General features: G+C 36.0%; 3 protein-coding genes across 3 annotated transcripts; 2 read left to right on the forward strand and 1 right to left on the reverse strand.

Moving 5' to 3' along the window:
- Window positions 1–6,609: 6,609 nt before the first annotated feature.
- Window positions 6,610–12,116, forward strand: UGP1 (UDP-GLUCOSE PYROPHOSPHORYLASE 1). The gene is made up of 21 exons (XM_086643430.1): window positions 6,610–7,285; window positions 7,440–7,487; window positions 7,590–7,681; window positions 7,772–7,862; window positions 8,500–8,560; window positions 8,651–8,728; window positions 8,808–8,858; window positions 8,948–9,021; window positions 9,612–9,684; window positions 9,776–9,833; window positions 9,971–10,017; window positions 10,106–10,171; window positions 10,499–10,531; window positions 10,680–10,732; window positions 10,820–10,895; window positions 10,974–11,030; window positions 11,114–11,197; window positions 11,304–11,402; window positions 11,493–11,597; window positions 11,735–11,806; window positions 11,892–12,116. The coding sequence occupies exons 1-21, from the start codon at window positions 7,221–7,223 to the stop codon at window positions 11,916–11,918; spliced, it is 1,410 nt and encodes a 469-aa protein (XP_086499556.1). The 5' UTR covers window positions 6,610–7,220; the 3' UTR covers window positions 11,919–12,116.
- A 909-nt stretch (window positions 12,117–13,025) lies between these two features.
- On the forward strand, window positions 13,026–17,860 carry LOC147564117 (bifunctional D-cysteine desulfhydrase/1-aminocyclopropane-1-carboxylate deaminase, mitochondrial-like). Its single transcript, XM_086643438.1, has 10 exons — window positions 13,026–13,674; window positions 13,792–13,857; window positions 14,189–14,383; window positions 14,985–15,095; window positions 15,511–15,602; window positions 16,113–16,205; window positions 16,730–16,787; window positions 16,869–16,982; window positions 17,223–17,320; window positions 17,446–17,860. The coding sequence occupies exons 1-10, from the start codon at window positions 13,438–13,440 to the stop codon at window positions 17,648–17,650; spliced, it is 1,269 nt and encodes a 422-aa protein (XP_086499564.1). The 5' UTR covers window positions 13,026–13,437; the 3' UTR covers window positions 17,651–17,860.
- A 1,570-nt stretch (window positions 17,861–19,430) lies between these two features.
- Window positions 19,431–19,808, reverse strand: LOC147564118 (pentatricopeptide repeat-containing protein At4g38010-like). The gene has a single exon (XM_086665421.1). The coding sequence runs from the start codon at window positions 19,806–19,808 to the stop codon at window positions 19,431–19,433; it is 378 nt and encodes a 125-aa protein (XP_086521547.1).
- Window positions 19,809–20,464: the final 656 nt, after the last annotated feature.

The following is a 20,464-nucleotide window of genomic DNA, read 5'->3' on the forward strand; positions in this document are numbered from 1 at the left end:
AGCGTTTGTTGTTTTGTTCATTAGTCTCGTGTTATTTGCTTTCTTAGACGTTTTTTTTTCTTTATTTGTTTTGTAGTTTCTTTCTTATCTTTTTATTTTTTTTAGGTACCGTTTTATAGAAAAGAGCCAAAAGTGACATAAAGGCGAAGGAAAAGGAAGGAATCGAGAAGCTTAAGAAGAAAGGCGAACGAAACGAGAGGAACACTCGATAGTATCGCATTCTATCTTATCCTTTTTACTTGTGTGTGATTGTATAGTTCTTTAAGTGTTAGCTCCCATTTTGTGATTGTGTGTTAGTATCCTTGAACATTGTGAGAGCATGGCAAGTTGGTCATTTGATGAGAATGACCTTATGCGAACCTTTTCCAACACTAGTCGACCATCTACAAGTCATCAGGACTACTCAAATTTATATAGGAATGTTACGACTAGTGATAGGAATAGGCGAGTTGAGTCTGGCCGACCTAGGATGACCATGGGTGAATATCGACGAATGTATGGAGTCGGTCAGACTCGTCATGAACATGGTTTTAGGAATTATGAGCATGAGGTTAATCAACCCCGTAAGAGTCTTCGAGACTATCGACAAGAATTTGGGATGACCACACTTTCCTTTATGAATTTGTCATTTGATGAGGACCGTAGTTCTATTAGTATTGATCGACCACGTCGAAGTCTTCGTGACTATCGACAAGCATATATGAACGGTTCATTTAGTGATGACAATTCCCGACTCGATGATACTCAAAGAGTCGAGTCTAGATATCTACATGAAGGTAGTGGAGAAAGGACCTCGGAGACCATTAACCCGGTTTGTGCTATTTGTGCGAGCTTAGACCATTTAACCGAGTATTGTCCCATGATCCGTGTTCCGCGAGAGTCTTCGTCTAGTTATACTCATGTGCCTTATTACGAGGAGATGTCTGAAGACACTCTCCAAGCAATTTTAGAGTACCAAACTAGATTTAATCGAGATATAACGGAGATCACGGAACGGCTTCTCAAAATTGTTGATAGACTTGAGTCAGAGCCTATCGTCGACGAGGAAGGGGTTTGCGCACCCCAAACTCAAGAGGAGACTATGAATGATGGTGAGGGTAATACACCTAACTCTAGTCTTAAGTTAAATGTCGAAGAAGCTCCTGATAGACCCTTAGAGCATGAATTGACCGATGACCCTTGTTGCTCACTCCCCGGACCATTGTCATCTGACCTTGATCAATCTAAACTAGATTTTGATGTTCAGGATGATAGCTCTACGAGCAAACTTGGGAATCACACAATGTTGAACTTTCCAATCTTTAACACTTGTGATTATTTGGATGGGTTATGTAGAATGGAAGGTGTTATGCCTAACTTTGAGGCTCCCGATGCCTTTAAGGATGTCGATAACATAGTGGTTGAAGAGATAGTGGATAGCTTGTTGGATTATTTACCTAAGGAAATTATGGACCTTGACTTGGTCCCCGAGCCTATTGCCTTATCCTTAGAATCTAGTTCGACCTTCCACCTGATCTCAGACTCGGTTGTTGACCCCTTCTGGGACACTTCGGACGTCTTCCCTAGCATGTCTAGGGACTTAGTGGATGTTATATCCACTAAGCTTGAGTTTGACTTCTTACCTTCGACTGACTTCCTGACCCTTCATTTATATGTCGATCCTTTTGACGACTGTTTAGTCGTCGCCCCTAGCATTTATGCGCACTTAGTGGACCGTGCATCCACTAAGTTTGGAGATGGCCTCTTTTCGCTTCTAGTCTCACTTGCACTTCTTTCGTTTGATATTATTGTGAGACTTTTAGCATTTGTATATAGATTTCTTTGGGTTGACCCCCAAATCTTCTGTCTTTTGCTATATGATCGTTAGCCGATTAAGATGGGTCTTGATGTTTGTGGGTAGCATCTCTGGAAACCCTCCGCGAGACATAACTCGTGCTCTTGTGTGAAAACAAGAGAATCAAAGGCTAATTGCATAGCTAAATGCAATCGAGTGATCCCGCGTGAGGGGTCATTTTATATGGTCTTGCTTTTTATGTGCTTCATTCTCATTATATTTGTGGATATTTTAGGAGCATTTCTTATATGTTTTACTTCTAAGGCGTGGTTTGTTCCAAGTTTGGGGATGGCGCGAGCTTAACATCAACTTGGAACCTCTTTATACATGAGCCTTGGTAGTATCATCTTTTATCTCCTTCGGTTATGGTAATATCTCTCCACTCTTCTCTTTAAATTAATGTGCCTCTTTATCTTTTGGTGAGTGTATGCTTAGAACATTGAGGACAATGTTAGTTTTAAGTTTGGGGATGCGGGATATGACCATAACCAATGCATGACCATGGGTTTCAAAGACAAAAGGGTTCAAATTAGTCAAAATTTGAAAATTTTGAACATTTTGAGTAGATTTGCATGTGATTGTAGTGATGGTTTTAAGAATGTTGATGCATATGTGTCGAGTTGATGAGTTTTGTGATTGCTAATGGTCTTTGCATGAAAGTCGAGTCTTTGAGTGTTTGTGTTATACTATAGGAGTGACATCTTAGTGAAGAAGAAACATCTCCAAGAGACCTAGAGTAGTCATTAGTGGAGACTTAACCCATGTGAGAGCTTAAAGCCTAAATTGTCCTTCGAGTGTACTCTTCCGCGCTAACTCCGAGTAGAATGAAGAGCTACTCAACCTCGTAACTTATAAAAGAGCTCATTTGATCTCGTGTGCTCAACTTTCTTAGCCACTAGGAGTGACATTAGGATAGCGAATTAACCTTTCCCTTGTAGTCCATGAAACCCAATAAGAGTGTCAACTAGAGGAAGGCGGATCCTCCATCACCATCCATCATCTTATATCCCGAGAATGACGACATGAGAAGAAAGGAAGAAGAATGTCAAAGCAAGTATGAAATGGAAAAAGTTGATTGCAAGAATATAGTATTGTGTGAGTTATGTTTGTTTTATGTGATGTTGTGTTATGAAAAAAAAAAAGTGAAAAAGTGAAAAAAAAGAAAGAAAGAAAGACAAAAAGAAAAAAAAAGAACGAAATAAAGTTGTTTATGTTATGTTAGAGCATGTTAGCTCTTTTGTGTGAGTAATGTGATTGTATATATGGATGTTAAGAACTTTTTGGCCCGGTCCCTTTAGAAGCACCCATCTTGAATTAGTGGTTTACAAAATGCCACTCGAGCTGCCTCTTTCAAATTTGGAGTATTATCGAGTTAGTTATGATTTGGGTATTTCACTGTTTAGGAATAGAACTTATTGAAACTTACCTACAGGAATTCTTACACATTCTTTACCACTACTTCAAGAAAATGGCAACGATGATTTTAAAAACCTCGTGAGATAGTTTGGAAGGGCGATGGCCATATGCCCAATATACATTCAACAATGGGTTTAAGGCATAAACTTAATCACAAATAGATAATAAGCCCACTACTCTTGATTCTTTTTTTAATCTCATACTCTTAATTCATGTTCTAATGTAGGAGTAATTGTTTATTGAAGGTGTAAATATGATTTTGTGACGCAATATGATGTGACACGAAAATGTCACATTTGGAGAGCCTAACTTAGACTAATTAGTCATTTTCGAGTGTTATCAATAATATTTTATGTGTTTTTATTGCCAGGTAGTTTATTTGGGGTTTGGCGTGTAATTCGGAATAAAGAGAGCGAATTATCACATTTTCATCTTATGCGGCAAAAGGGAAGAAAAGAGAACCAGGGGTATTTTGGTCAAAATCAGAAGTCAAACAACAAGTTAAGTCAATGACGAGTCCGACGGTGAAAACGGAAGTCGATTCAGAGTTCGGACGGAGAAGTTGTGAAGGAAAGAAGCCGAGGTTCGATCTTGAAATGAAGATTCTATGAAGGCACCCCCCTTGATTTCCAAGTGAAGATTAAAGTCCAAGTCTAAAACCCAAGAGCCTAGATATGAAGGAACAAAACCCAAGCCCAAAGAAGATTAAAGAAGGAAGAGATTTTGGAGGCACCCTCTTTATGGACTCAAGTTTGAGTCAAAGTCAAGTCTTGACTAAGTCTAGGGTTTGAGTAAAAAGGGAGGGTCAAGACACTATTCATCTTCTTCCCCAAAGAAAACAAGAGAGAGAAAAGAGAAAAAAGGAGGCTAGGGTTTTGGTTCTTCATCACTAAGGTTTGATAGAGAGAGAACAAGAGAGCAAGAAGGAGGATCCGGCCAAAGCATAGACCGGCCAGCACTAGGCCGGCCTAGCTTTGGCCGACCGAGCAGCAGCTCGGGCTGCACACGAGCTGCTGCTCGGGAGAGTTGCACGGGAGCACGGGAGCTGCTAGCACGGGACGCGGGATGCTCCAGCAGCAACGCACAGCAGCTGCTCCGGCGCGACAGCAGCTTCCGTGGAAGCTTCCCATGCTCGGTTTACTCGGGACAGCTTCACGGGACGGCCGGACAGCAGCACGGGAGGGCGAGTAACCTGCTCGGGATTCTTCCAAGATGGCACGGGACAGCATCTATGGGCCGGATCTAAGCTTCCTTTGGCCGGAAATCTTGATTTTGGCCGGAAATCTTGATTTTGGCCGGAAACCTAACTTTCTTTGATCGGATTTTTGTGGTGTTCTGGCAACTTTCTTGATTCAAAACCTTAGGGCTTTTACTCCCCATGTCTTGATCTATCTTCTCATGTAGTTTGATTTGATTTTGGGTGAAAAATCTTTAGAGAGAGAAAGCTTGGTGAAGCTTTAATGGTGGATGTTCTTGAGATGGAGAAGATGATGATGAGTGCTATGGGGAAATTTGATTTTTACTCGGGGACACCCAAATTGCATTTTTAAAGGGAAATCCAGAAAATCGCTACGGGGAGATCGACTACACTTAGAGACTCATTTTTCTCGACGAACCTAGCCTCGAGCCACATCGAAAAAGGGGGATTTCTCTTATCATTTCTTTTCATTTATTACTTATTCACCATGTTAGCTAAACTAAGTGTGTCGATTATATGAGATGAAATGTGATGAATTTGTGATTATGTTTAATATGATTTGATGTTTTGATTATGAATTGATGTTCATTTGATATGACTCGGGATTAACCGAATTAGGCGTTTGTTTGACTAGGTATGATCTCCGGATATACGTAGTACTTAGAAACATCTACTTTAGGAGTCGAACATCGATTATACTTCGACACATTAGATTGGATCATACGTGGTCGTAGGATTATTATTATGGATTCCCGGACTTCGACACCTCTCTCGCTTATTTTTGCCCGAATTGAGTCTTACCGCCTCCCGACTCTTGTTCCTTCGACTCTTCTCTCGAATCTCTCTCGCCCGTTTACTTTTATCGTTTAATTAGTTTATTTCTTCTCTTATTACTCATTCATTCTAAAACCCTCATTTATCTTTGTTTCATTTCCTATTTAGTCTAAGTTAGCTTTTAATATCTAGACCGAGGGATAAGACCCTTCGATATCCAAGCTACCTTCCTATCCTTGGATCGATCTCGGCTTTGCCGGATTACTACTTGATACCTCCGCTTGGGTGTGCAACATTTTCGGGTGCATCACAATACAAACTAAATTGCACTGTAGAAGAAATAGGGTTATGCAATTAGATAACGTCATGCAAAAATGATTTGTTTCCAAAAGTTTTAAGAATTCTAATACAAAAGAATATTTAAAAATGACAATTAGAAAGCACCTTAAAATTTTAAGGCTTAGAGATGGTGCTCCTGCATAGGGATGAGATTTTGAAGTCGATGTGAGATACAAAAGATATTGACTTCTTGGTAGTTTTTTAAAATATAGACTAAAATGGTCATTACAAAGACATTGATACATCGATGTGATGTGATAAGCACGATAACTGTCTTATTATCACTGACTTAAAGCCCAAGAAAATTAAATGACCTAAAGTCCGCGTAAACTACTGTATTTATACCAAAGTTCAATATTCCTTGAATTGCACTTCCACGAGATCGAACCTGGGATATCTGCATAGCGGAGTAGATACACTTACTAACTGGGCTACCCGTTGTTGGTACTTTGTGCTTACTTTGGGCTTGTGGTGCTATTAAGCCCATTTTATGTGTCACACCCAAATATATGTAGCCTGAAAAACACCACAAAAGTTTAAGCCCCAAAGATACGTTTTCCTGTAGAGGGACGTGACTTTGTATTGGATGTGAGTTGTACAGAATTTGACTTTCCAGTGGCTTTTGTGCTTACTTACGAGTTATGGTGCTATTAATGATAATGCCAATAGATTGTGAATTCGAATTTAACAAAAAACTTGTAGAAAAATTCCCTAGAATTCACCCTTGATTATGAAATAAAAAATGCAAGAGAGACACAAAGAGAAAGAAATTAGCTGGATAATGGGGGATTAAATTGGCAACCATTTTATAGGTATTCAAGACATGCCAATTAATGGGTATATGATTTGAGATGGAATATGCCAATTGCAAGAAGGGATTAAATTGACAACCATTTTATAGGCATCCAAGAGATGTCAATTACTGGGGTATATCCGTTCACATGGAATATGCCAATTGTAAAAACGAATGTCCTCCTCAAGTGGGAATGACATTACTCGGCTTGGTACTCATTCACCATAAAAACATCAATTTTGAAAATAGGCAGCAATCCCTGTGGCCTAGTAGGGTGGCTCGAGCTGAGCTCCTCCAGGGGCAGGGACCCTCTCCCTCAGGGCTCCCAGCTCCTCCCATGCCCAACTTACCGTTGGACTTTTCACTCTAGTTTGGGGTGATCCACTCCATTCTTATGTATTATACATACTCATTCTCAAAATTGTACCGAATTTCTAATTTGAAATCAATTATTCATAATTGAAAAATAGAATGAAAACTAACGGACTTGCAAATCAAATTAAATTCAGATTCTGAATGCGCATGAAAATCAGAAGCTCCTTTAGATCTGGACTGACACCCAAAAATATGTAGACTGGCCCGGGCCGTAGACACTCCTCCAAATACACACTTTCAATTTTTATTACATTCCACGTCAATCCTACCTTTGCGTAACAATAGCGCCATGTCTTCCGGATCGACATCCATGGTGTGTCATTTTTATTTTTGACGGTCAGGGCGTCAAGATCCGTTAGCTATAAAAACGTTTCGATATTTTCACATTTAAAGGACGTCGTTTCTTGTGCCATTTCTTCCTCTTATTCTCTCTCTCTCTCTAGATAATAACATCATCATCATCTCTTTCGTTTCTCTCTTTCTAAGAAAAAATGGCAACCGCAACAGAAAAGCTAACCAAGCTTAAAGAATCTACAGCAGGACTCAATCAGATCAGGTAACAAATAAACCTAATTAGATCTAATTTAATCGCGGAATTCAACTTCTTTGAAGATCTCTCTATTCATTCATTTTCTTGTAGTTAGATTTGAAGTGTGAATTTACAGATCTGAGTTTCAATTTTGATAATTTTGCTGATTTTGTGTTTTCAGTGAGAATGAGAAAGCAGGATTCATTAATCTTGTTTCACGCTACTTAAGGTTAGATTAAGCTTAATTCTCGATCTAAATGTTTCAGTTTCTGAATCTGTTTATTTGATTTGAATCGAGATTTTGATTTTATGTTTTTTCTTGGATTTGTAGTGGAGAAGCTCAACATGTTGAGTGGAGTAAGATTAAGACTCCAACAGACGAAGTTGTTGTTCCATATGAAACTTTAACACCTACTACTGATGGTAAAAAATTCTGATAGAATTTCAGTTTATGTTGAATCAATTCTACTTCGTTGATTTAGTATTATGTTATAATTATCTGAATCAATGCAGATCTCGAGGAAACCAAGAAGCTTTTGGATAAATTAGTGGTGTTGAAGCTCAATGGAGGTTTGGGAACAACCATGGGATGTACTGGTCCAAAGTATAAATTCTTTTGATCTATTTTTGCACGTGCATCTATTTATTATTGAATTGAATAAGTCAATTTGTCAATAAGTCTATGATCTGATCTGATTTGATCTATGTTGGTGAATCAATTGATTGTTTTGTTTATTACTTGGAAAGATTGCACTTTGGGAGGATTTCATCCATGAAGTGTATAAGATGTTATTTGTTAGTGAGTAAGAAGTTATCTGGTGTCATGAAGTGGTCTATATATGTTTTATGTTTATTTTGTTTCTTTTCTTTTTGGATGAGTCAACCTTAGATATAAAGGATTGACATTTTTCATAGTTTTGACCAATTTTGAAGACCATAAGGTAAGCAGTTAGTATGGGTCATAAGCTTGTTAATTTATTTGATGTTGAATTATTATTTTAATTTAAAGAATCAAACTCCATAAGCATTTACTTGACCATATGTGCTTAATGGTTCATGTGAACTTTTTGTGCACCGATGTAAATTATATTTGAACTAGCACTGAGAATGTTAATATTGGTGCTATTGTTTGGGTCTCTTATTATGACATCTGATTGCTTTATCACTCTCAAGTCTCATTCATTAATTGGTAATTTTTACAAGCGTGTTCTTCTATTTCTTATCCTTGTTCTCTATTGCAGATCTGTTATTGAAGTCCGCAATGGGTTGACATTTCTTGACTTAATTGTCATTCAAATCGAGGTAAGCTTATGCAATCTCTTTACTGTCTTCTAATTTGATTTGTGTGATCGTATAGAACTGATGTTTTCCCAATTGGTTTGTACTTTGTAGTCTCTCAATTCCAAGTATGGATGCAATGTTCCCTTACTCCTGATGAACTCCTTCAACACCCATGACGATACCCAGAAGGTAATCAATTGTTATTATTTTTTTAACTTAATCTTATCTAATTTTCTCAACGAAGTTAATTAGTTGACTGTTTTCGTAGATTGTGGAGAAATATTCGAACTCAAAAATTGAAATTCACACATTTAATCAGGTTTGTGAATAAGCAATCTATGCTTCTTAGTTAACAATTTATGTTCTCTGGATAACCCATTAACTGAATGATTGATCTGGTTTCTACAGAGCCAATATCCTCGATTGGTTGTTGAAGACTTTCAGCCACTGCCATGCAAAGGACAGACTGGAAAGGATGGATGGTATGTTCTCAACATTGTCTATCATCTGCTGCTCATATATGCATGTTATTGTCCGAATGTCATAAACTGAAACCAAATACTGCTGATAAATGAAGTTGATGGTGGGATTTGAGATCTTTAAATTCCTAGAATAACACTATTTGTATATTGAAAAAGATTTTTCTACTCTTTATTTCTTGGAAACTTCACGGGATCTAAGGTTTGTCTATGTAAAGAGCAAGCTAGAAAGGATAGATCAGAGATGCATGTTCTTTTTAGTTTTTATTGTGTATCACCTGCTGCCCAGTAAACGGGTTTATTGTCCGAGTTTTACATACTGATGTCACAACTTGCTGGAAAATGGAGTTTGTGTGGGAGTTTGCGAATAACATTCTGATTGAATATTGAAACAAGGTTTTCTACTACGTACATCACTAAAAACAAATTACTTGTGAGGTTGCTGCACATTGCCTAAGCTTATGGTTTATCAACTCCATTATGATTCTCCTATTAAAGAAAAAGCTAGTGATTAGATTTAAAAGAAAATGGAACATATTCTACTACTCATCTGCAGGCATCACACTAAAAAGTTTCATATCTGTTGTAATTAGGTATCCACCTGGTCACGGTGATGTCTTCTCATCCTTGATGAACAGTGGAAAGCTTGACGCATTATTGGCAAAGGTATGCATTTGATCCGTGTATTTTCTTGCTGTCAGAGTTTTATTTCTTACTCTTTCTAGTCTAACTACAATTCTTTTCTTCTTTTTTTCAGGGCAAAGAGTACGTCTTTGTTGCTAACTCGGATAACTTGGGAGCTATTGTTGACTTAAGTATCCTTTTGCTCTGAATGAATTTTTCTTATATGCTTTAACTGTTTCTGGGCCTACATATTGTTTTAGCCGTAGCAGTAATCTCTCCTTGAGGAACATCCTGTTGGTAAACTTTGTTCCTTGACTGAATCCAATAGAAATCCTAAATCATTTGGTTAACAACAAGAACGAATATTGTATGGAGGTACTTGAAACTTTCAACTTGATCGTCACACAAACCTTTTCTTTGAGTATAGTAGAAATCTGATCGCCTTTTATTCTTATATCCCCAGGTGACTCCAAAAACTTTGGCAGATGTCAAAGGTGGTACCCTTATTTCATATGATGGAAAGGTCCAGGTATGTAGTGATAACAGTCTCACAGCTCACTAGAATCATAATTTCTTAATTACCCGAGCTAGTGTGGTGATGATTGGTGGGGTTTTCTGTACTTTACACCACACAAGATTTTTTTGTTACGAAGAGAATGAAATTTTAGCAAAGCATCGACCTTGGTCTTCTCGTTAATGATTTTGAAGACCCAAAAACCTAAAATATTGGTATTTAAATAGCAACAATTTAATGGGCAAGTCAATCATCTTACTCATAATAATACATAAATACTGTAGATTGTTTACTTTTAACATGTTTTTTATTCTAATTATCTCCTGTTAATTGAAAGTACAGCTCCTGGAAATTGCTCAGGTTGCAGATGAACATGTAAGCAAACTAATCCCAAAACGTTTTTATTTACTTTTATCTTGTTTTTCCATTTTCGGCTTCTTATATGTTCTTTATCCTGGGAAGGTATTTCCTTCTCACTCTTGTTCTGTGTGTCTATACTGATGCTTTCTTTCTTTCCTTCCAGGTCAATGAATTCAAGTCAATTGAAAAGTTCAAGATATTCAACACAAACAACTTGTATGTGAATCAAAACCCGCATATCTGTACTATATACACTAAAAATCTTATACCTTGATAGCATATTAACACCTCATTTTTCCTAAGGTGGGTGAACTTAAAAGCCATAAAAAGGTTGGTGGAAGCCGATGCACTTAAGATGGAGATTATTCCAAACCCCAAGGTATATTATATTTTATTTTCTGTTTTTTTCTCTTACGAACTAACTAGTACTCAAACATGAACGGCAATTTCTGTGCAGGAAGTGGATGGAGTGAAGGTACTTCAGTTGGAAACAGCAGCAGGAGCTGCCATTCGGGTACCATAATCCACACGCTTTTCTGTATTAAACGTTTCTGCTCCGTTTCAGAATAATCTTTAATATCGTATTTCCTTGATCAGTTCTTCGAAAAGGCTATCGGTATTAATGTTCCAAGATCGCGTTTCCTTCCAGTGAAGGCAACATCTGATTTGCTTCTTGTCCAGGTACACCTCAAACACCTTTCCGACTTTTAACATTTACATATAGATTTAAGTTAATCATGTAATTATGCTAATTTCTATACTTCGACCCGTTAATCTTTTTCTACAGTCGGATCTTTACACTTTGACCGACGGATACGTTATCAGAAACAAAGCTAGAACTAACCCTGCAAATCCTTCCATCGAATTAGGCCCTGAGTTTAAGAAGGTAAATTTCCTCCTCATGTACGGTTAGATGGGAAGAGCTAGTTTTAGAGTTATTTCTCCTGCAACTAATTTTCTTTTTGATCATTTTCAGGTGGCAAATTTCCTATCTCGCTTCAAGTCTATCCCTAGTATCATCGAACTTGATAGCCTGAAAGTGACTGGTGACGTATGGTTTGGTGCTAATATCACTCTCAAGGTACTTGCTCATTTTCGGCTTCTTTTCTTACTCAAAAAGTCGCTCAGTGTCATTAATCATCGAGATCTTCGATCTCGGGTTCTATTTATACTTGAATGAATTAAAATTTAACTCCTTTTATGTTATTTTTCTTCAAGGGTAATGTGACAATCACTGCAAATTCGGGTGAGAAATTGGAAATTCCCGATGGAGTTGTTATCGAAAACAAGGTAAGAAGTTGATCACTTGTGCCTCCCAAGCCGGTATATTGGAACTTAAATCTAATATATTTCGTTTCTTTCGATGAATATGCAGTCGATCAACAGTCCAAAAGACATCTGAGGACGAAATTTTGTTGTGATACATGAAGCTTTTCTAGTGAAGTACGAAACAGCATAAGCTTCATTTTCTATACTTCCTTTTTCTTTTTATTGTGTGTTGGTAATGGATGTAACGGTAGTAATGGATGTTGAAACACCCGTGTATTTTACGGATTTACGAGTTTACGAATAATAATATCTGCTATGTTCGTATAGCCAACATAACCGTCTAGCTAAGGGAAGATTAACTTCACGTTTTCGCCTACTAACGAGTTTGTATTATTTCTCTCTGTCTCCTGATCGTAGTAAGTTTTGGGTTACTTCTGTACCCTATTTTTTTCTTATCAAGTAGTCTGCTCGGTCTTTCATCAAAAAAAAAAATTAGTCTGCTCGGTCTCTCACCTGAAGGTTCGCACGCAAATGTTAATTTTTATAATTTGCTTTATCTTTTTTCTTGGAAGAGAAGCTTGACTTCACAGTAGAGCCGGGGTATGAGATTGGTCCCAATAACCATTTATATGCGAGTCCGATTAGCCCAAGTAGCCAAATCGTGGGCTTACAATATAACAATGTTGGAAAAACTATTCAAATTTGGTGAGTTAGGTTTCAGATGGTACTTCTTGTGTAGACCATCTTTGCCTAACTATTTGTTTTACTTCTTTCAGTAGGCCATCAATCCAGGCCAGTGCCTTGTTTTTTTTTTTTTTTTGATGAAAGATCACACCACTAAATTGCAATATGGGTAGCCCTGATTGTTTTTTCACGCACTTTAGAGCAGTTTCAATGGTGAAACTCCAAATGTTTTTCTTAAAAGACATTTTATTTTGTGAAATTGAGGCTCGCTTTGGAACTGCAGTCTATCAGTGAATCGTTATTGGTCCCACTCAAACTATTTTAAAATTATTATTTTAAAATAATATGAACATAAAAACAAAACCTCATTACTATATTTAATGTATATATATATATATATATATATATATATATCTTTTGAAAGAATATTTAATGTATATATCAACTTATATGCTTCATCAAAAAAAAAAAAAAAACTTATATGACATTATTTAAATAAAAATTTCTATATTGATTGTAAGGATGTAATTTGATTTTGTGTTCACATAATATAATCAAATACATGTAACATATTCAGATTTTATTCGATCACTAAAACCTAAAAGTAGAGAGAGAAGATATCTGAAGTAGTAGTTATTTTAGGGATATCATAATCTATTTTGGTATTTATCAAAATCAATAATTGACATTAATATCCTAGAGTTTTGCAAAAAAACATTGTAATCTGCCCGGCAGCGTGTACCCGTTAATAGTCATCACCATATTGCATCTGGCTATGTTTCTGTAAAAACATTCATTGATTGAATAAAATACCTAATTTATCTTCAACAAAAAAAAAATAAAAATAAAATAAAATACCTAATTTATAGTTTTGGCGGGGAATCTGGAGTATCATCCCCCTACCTACCCTCCTCCTAAGATAACTGACACAGCCTATAAGTATCTCTCGTTTAGGGTTACAATCTCAAATGTCAATGCTTCTAGGGTTTTCATCATCATCATCATCACTTCTTGTTCGTCCATTTTCAGTTATCTCCACTAGGAAACCACTTAAACTTGTCCATCAGAGAACGATTACTCGATCCCTAATGGAAGGTGAAGTACCCAATCAGACATTCGGCTTTCTCAGCAAGAAACCCTATCATCCTCCTTCATGGGCTCAGCATCTCAATCCTCTTCCTTGTCATGTCATCTCTCTTGCTCATGTAATCTCTCTCTAGCTCATGTAATCTCTCTTTAATTAGTTTCTTATAACCGTTTGATTAGTGGGTTTTTAATGGATTAGGTTTTTATATGATGATTGTGGGAGTTTTGATTTTCAGGTACCTACTCCTATACACAAATGGGATCTACCCAATTTGCCTAAAAATGTTGAAGTTTTTATCAAGGTAAATTAAACCTAGCTTACCCATTTTGTGTTCTATTTTCATCACCATGTTTCTTGAATATCGTAAGTGAAGTGCAATTTCAGTATTATGGTTTTTGTTACTGATGACTGAAATTGGTTTGGTTTGGTTTATACGTGACTCATGATGATCAAAGTTTTAAGCAATATTAAAATTTTCTTCGAATAAAGATTTTGGGGTGATTGATAGTGTATACATTATAGCTCAAGGATAAGTTAGGATTTGAAAGTTGCAGAAAATTTGATTTTTTTTAGTTTCTTTTGTTTATATATCTTTTTATTAGTGTTAACAGAAAAAATCTTGGATTATGTAGCGTGACGACATCACAGGAATGCAATTGAGTGGTAACAAAGTTCGGAAACTGGAGTTTATAATGGCAGAAGCCATTGCACAGGGTGCAGACTGCATTATAACTATTGGTGGCATACAAAGCAACCATTGTCGAGCAACTTCTGTCGCTGCTAAGTACTTGAATCTCGATTGTCATCTTATACTTCGTACCTCCAAGGTTAATAATTATTTTCCTTTTCAAGGTTATTATTTAGCACAAGCTATCCTTTAAGTCATAGCTTAGGAGTGTATGTATCAGAAGCAGGTATGGGTTGTTGTTGAATCTTGTGCCGAACACAGTAGGAACGACCTTATTTGTGGATTTAGAGTACCTAAACATCCTTGAAAAGGGTCAGATATTACAAGATCCATTACATAGAATAAGATATAATGTATATGGAGATCATGTAATTAAGGAACTCTAGATGTTGATAAGAGAAAATCAATGTGTTTATCTTGTCACGACAGTCTCGTTTCTTCAGAGTACACACACTAAGAAGTCCAACTACGTAGGACACGAGTACACATATACACCTGTACGCAGTTTTCTTACATCATACACAGAAGACGTTAGCCTAAAGTTGTTTGATTTGGGTTTGACATGAGACTACTCAAGTATCAAGATTCACATACAAAATCTCACATTAATAATGTGAAGGTACCCAACAAAAGTATCTACTGGCTGCTGCATCCAATACTACATCTATAAAAACATAATACTGAACTAAACTGACCATGTATGATTAATTGGATCGCTGATGAGTTCAATATTTTTCTAGGCTGAATTGGACAGGGATCCTGGGTTGACTGGTAACCTACTTGTTGAGCGTTTAGTGGGAGCAAATATCGAACTTGTCTCGAAAGAAGAATATGCAAAAATTGGTAGTGTTGTAAGTCCTTCCCTCCTGATCTCCTCTCTTAGTTTTGCTTATATTATCTTAAAAGTAGTTAAGTTTTTGGGTTTGGCCAAGATTTGCCTATTCTTTAAGAAGTTTGTTCTCAATAATTTCCATGAGTCTGTACAAGCTTCAATTTACCGCTACATTAGTTTGAAGCATTTGTAAATCAAGTTTATTTACTATGTAATCTTTGGAATGTATTGCTGGGTTTTCATTTCCTCCATGTCAAATCATCTTATATCGCTTGACGTTCTAGTTCCAAGATCTTTTTGGGCTAGAAGTTCTTCCTTTTGCACTCTTAAGTAGTAAAAGAACTTTGCTGTCAATAATGTGCTTCTAGTTTTGAAGGAATCTGCTAGGTTGCTCTTTTCATTCTTATATCATCGTTTTTCTTTTTTTATAACAGGCTCTCACTAATCTACTTAAAGAGAGATTAGAACGCGAAGGGAAGAAGCCTTATGTGATTCCTGTTGGTGGATCAGATTCCCTGGGGACCTGGTGAGAAATGATTATTGAATGACGTCTTATTCGTCATCAAGCTGTTTTTCTGATTATAAATTTGCAATCTTTTACGTTGAAACCACCACCTTTATAATTGCAACTTGTTTTGATGGTCACCTTAGTTTCCTTCGCCTCTGTCCCATTCAGAAATAACTGATTCAACATAGAATTTACCTTTTCGAAATTAGAAACTTTTAAACCATTGATTTCTCAAAGATCTAAGTATCAATCTTGTTGGGTTTGATAAAATAACACACGAGCAAATGTCGCATACTTCCCTGTATAGCCACTCAAACATTCTCTTCGAAAACTCCTCTAAGTTCTGTAGTTATTTAAACTTTAAAGATACTAGACCACAATTGGTGTGATCTATTTGATGATATTGCACAAGTGCGCATGTTAGTTCTTATATGCTTACCCTAGAAGTTATATTGCCGAATCATGTACTTACCTAAAAGAAGAAAAAGTTATAGCGAGCTGACTCTCGTTACTCATTGATTTTCCCAGGGGTTATATTGAAGCGGCTAGGGAGATTGAAGCGCAACTTCAGACTGTGAAAGAAAACGAGAGATTTGATGACATTGTTGTAGCATGTGGCAGGTCATTCTCCTTTCTTTTACTTTCAGTGTCAAAACATCTTGGTAAAATCATATGTGAACTACTATTTTAGCTAGCCTTGTCTTTTGCCTCTTACCACTGGTAAGGATTTGCACTATCTTGCCAGATTTTCTGAAAAATTCCTCAGGATTTTCTAAAACCTAAAACTGCAAAGAAATCTTCATTGAATTTGGATTTGATGTCCTTGATCAATGTCTGATTCAGTATTGATGGATCAGATAATTGAAGTCGTGTTGGCCTACGGTGACTGAAGGGAAGACTTTAACATGCGAGTCCATAAAATTGAACTATGAAATTTAAGTATACTTAATTGAAATCTATTGACTTTTTTAGGAATCCTGAAAAGGGGAATTAAGATAACTAGATGGAGCATCACTGACTCAGCTGCCGTTTCATTTTGTTATCATAATAAGATGCTTCTTATTGTATTTTGCTGCGGATGTTTCATTCTATCATGCCATCATACTAAAAGCTAATGTAAAGCAAATCCTTTTTTTTTGTTGTAGTGGGGGAAGTACTGCTGGTTTGTCATTAGCAACGGCACTTAGTAGTTTGAAGGCGAAGGTAAGTGATTTTTGTTCTTGTACATTGTCAATTCTGTTGAGTAAAATCATGAACTTTGTTGATGAGTACTTGAAAGTGCAGGTCCATTCCTTCTCTGTTTGTGATACCCCTGATTACTTTTACGACTATGTTCAAGGCCTCCTTGATGGAGTGGGTGCAAATGTAAATGCTCGTGATGTAGTCAATATTCATGATGTAAGCAGTTTTTTCGATTCATTGATTGTTCTTTTATTTCTATGTTCTATTTGTCGCTTCGAATTCATGCATAAAGTCACCCAACTATGGTTGTATATATTTTGAATATGGTAATTCCACCGCGGAAATTGATTATTTATGTCCTGTAGAAAAGTTATCGTCATCGTTTGACGATTAAGAATGCAACTATTTTGTTTATTGTTTGCAATAGATCTAATTGACAAAGTCTATCCTTAACAGGCCAAAGGTCTTGGGTATGCCATGAGTACTTCTGATGAGCTTAATTTTGTCAAAGAAGTTGCTGCAGCAACAGGAGTTGTCCTTGACCCTGTTTACAGGTACGCCGCGTAATTCTTTCACTTCGAAATTGTAGATGGAATCTAATATTAGAAATGGGTATTTTTCCTTTTGATGTTTCATTTGGTTTTTAATTATTATTTCGATTGGTGTTTGCTTTATTTAGTGGGAAAGCTGCTTATAGAATGTTGAAAGACATAAATGAGAACCCAGCAAAGTGGGAAGGGAGAAGGATTCTCTTCATACACACGGGCGGGCTCCTTGGGTTGTACGACAAAGCAGACCAGTTGGTGGGTTCAATTGGGAAGTGGCGTAAACTGGATATAGCCGAATCTGTTCCTCGAAAGGATGGCATTGGAAAAATGTTTTAATAAACTAAAGGATGCAAGTGATATCTCATTGGTTAACCATCTGGTGAGCAGATCGAAGTTAGGTTTAAGTGTTTAACTAATAAATCTTAGTATCCAATAAATGAATAGACAAAGTTCTATTTTATATATGGTACATTGGTCAAGTAGGTATTCTTCATATAATTTATCATCTTGCTTAATTACAAGATAATGAAGTTCTTATTGGGGAAAGGAAAGATATAATATATCTTAACATGCCTATGTATTAATTTGTTTTTTTCTTGTTAAGTCAAGAAGAGTTTTACTTCAACCAAAAAAAAGTTTTACTACTACAATTTTTCTCTTCAGGAAATTGGACCGAAGGCCCAATTTTGTTGTTTTTTTTGTTAAAAAGACATCATAAGTTTTTATAAAGTTAGGACCCAAATAACTTTCTAAAATGTTCTTCAAGGACAATTTTGAAGACACCCACATTTTCAAGGTTAAACTTTCCCTTTGTCTAATAAACAATACCCAAACAACCAATTTGAAATCAAAACCAGGAACTAGTTGCTTCTTTATAAAAAAACGAAGAACCAGAAAAAATGGGGGATTTGGGCGATTTTTATCCAACATGGTTGAATTGGATTTCGTGGTTTTGTGATCAACAATCTATTTTAGGATTTTGTGATTGATTCTCTTTAGTTGTTTAGAGTTTTGAGTTAGTTTTTTCTTAAGAATTTTAGTGAGAGAAAGTTGTAATTCCTTTTCATAATGGTTAGGGATTCAAAAGGTTTATGTACTTTCAATGGAAGGAGAATCTCGTAGTATTTCAAGGTATAATCTAATAGAAAGAGTTGTAGATTAAGTTTAAAAGCAAGTCTTTGATTTAGTTAAATCTCTATTAACCTCATTTTGGGTGAATTGTTTAGATAATTTAAATTTTTGTGTTTATTTTGTTTATGTTGGATAGATGCGATTAACTTTCATTGTTAACTGATTAATATTGAAAAATATTTAAAAAAACATGTGAGTATGTTGTGAACATTTTGAAAAAAATAAAATTGAAACTGACTTGTTTGCAAACTAGAATGCAAACTACTGCAAATCAATTTGCAAACCACTACAAATCAGTTTGCAAACCACTGCAAACCAGAATGCAAACTAGATTGCAAACCACTGTTTACCAGATTGCAAAGTCACCAAATAAATTTAGAACCCTTTTGCAACTTAGATGTTAATACTTGCACATCCTTCAATACAAACGAACTCAATTTATGTACATCATGTATGTTACATTTTGACGAATTACAAACTATTTTTATTACGTGTTCTTTTACGGGGGGGTCGGGGGCGTAGCCCCCGTTCTTTTTTGTAGAAATTTTAAAAACATTTAATCGAATAAAAATGTGAAGAACTAATCTTTCGAAAAAGATTCAATCTTTTGATTTTAATCTTTCCTTCATCTATTGAAAAAGACTTAACGAAACATGTTGTGAATATTTAAAAAAGAAAAAGAAAAATTGAAACTGATTTGCGAAGACATGTAAACAACTGCAAATCAATTTGCAAACCAATACAAACCACAATGCAAATCAATCTTCAAACCAATGCAAATCAGATTGCAAACCACTAATCAGTTTGCAAACCAATGCAAATTAGTTTGCAAACCACTTCAAATCAGTTTGCAAACTACTGCAACTTAAATTTATAAGACCAAATAAGTAATCAAATATATACTCAACATAATCAAATTAAAAAACTATAAAAGATTCATCAAAATATTCACAACACATTCATCAAAATATTAAGAACAAATACTCTATTCAAACGCAGATAAGCCTGAAATCATGCTTGTAAATGTGAAGAAATCTCTCAGTGAGGTTCCATTAAAGACACTTTGAGCACATTCTATCTTCCCACATTTTGCATACATATCAGTTAGAGCAGCAGAAAGATTTGAACTTCTTGGCAGTAATCCACTCTTATATATATATATATATAAATGAATCCATTTCCCTTGATCTAATGCCTCGAGACGAGCACACGCAGATAATGCACAAACAAAAACCGCTTCATTCTGTTTACCCGAAGTATCACACAACATTTCATTGAAATACCGAAGTGCGTCACTATATCTTTCGCTCCTGAGGAAACCCGAAATAATAACAGTCCATGAAGCTTCATTCCTTTCTGGCATGTTATTAAACAATTCTTCAGCTCTAAACACCAAATATAGTACAAAAAATGAATACCCATGTTCCTAAAACATCAATAGAGTACCCATATTCCTGAGACTTCATTCTTTTCTTGACTCGAGTTTCGAAGTTCCTGAAAGATCGATAGAGTACAAAAATGAATACCCATGCTACAAACATTCCAGATACTGCTTCTAAACTCACTTATGTCTCATCGGTTTGGAGGAATATCTATAACAAGATAGACATCTTTAGAAGACTGTGCTCTCTTCGCTTGGGTGATGAAAATAACATCCTCTTTTGGGGAAGTGTTCGGTGTATGAATAGCCCTTGGAGGTCGAATTCCCGATTTCATCCTGTCGACTACGATAAATGATTAACCTATATACGACGTCCTTCGTGGCTAGTATAGATGTTGATGCCCTGACCTCACAAGCTATAGTTTCATATAAAATCTTCAAATGCTTCTTATTAGACATTAACTTCATGACCAACACAGACACAATATTTGCATGAATTAAAGAAATCAGTTTGCATTCATAATACTTAGTTGAGATTAAAAGATAAGCTTCCATGGATCTTTACAAAAAAAATGTAACAACCCACCCAAATAACCAGCCAAATCTTGCCTACCCATAAACAAAAGATTATGATATCC

Source organism: Eschscholzia californica, unplaced genomic scaffold (assembly GCF_041429995.1).
Source record: "Eschscholzia californica isolate CP2 unplaced genomic scaffold, dmEscCali1.0.p SCAF_1, whole genome shotgun sequence".
Classification (NCBI taxonomy): Eukaryota; Viridiplantae; Streptophyta; class Magnoliopsida; order Ranunculales; family Papaveraceae; genus Eschscholzia; species Eschscholzia californica.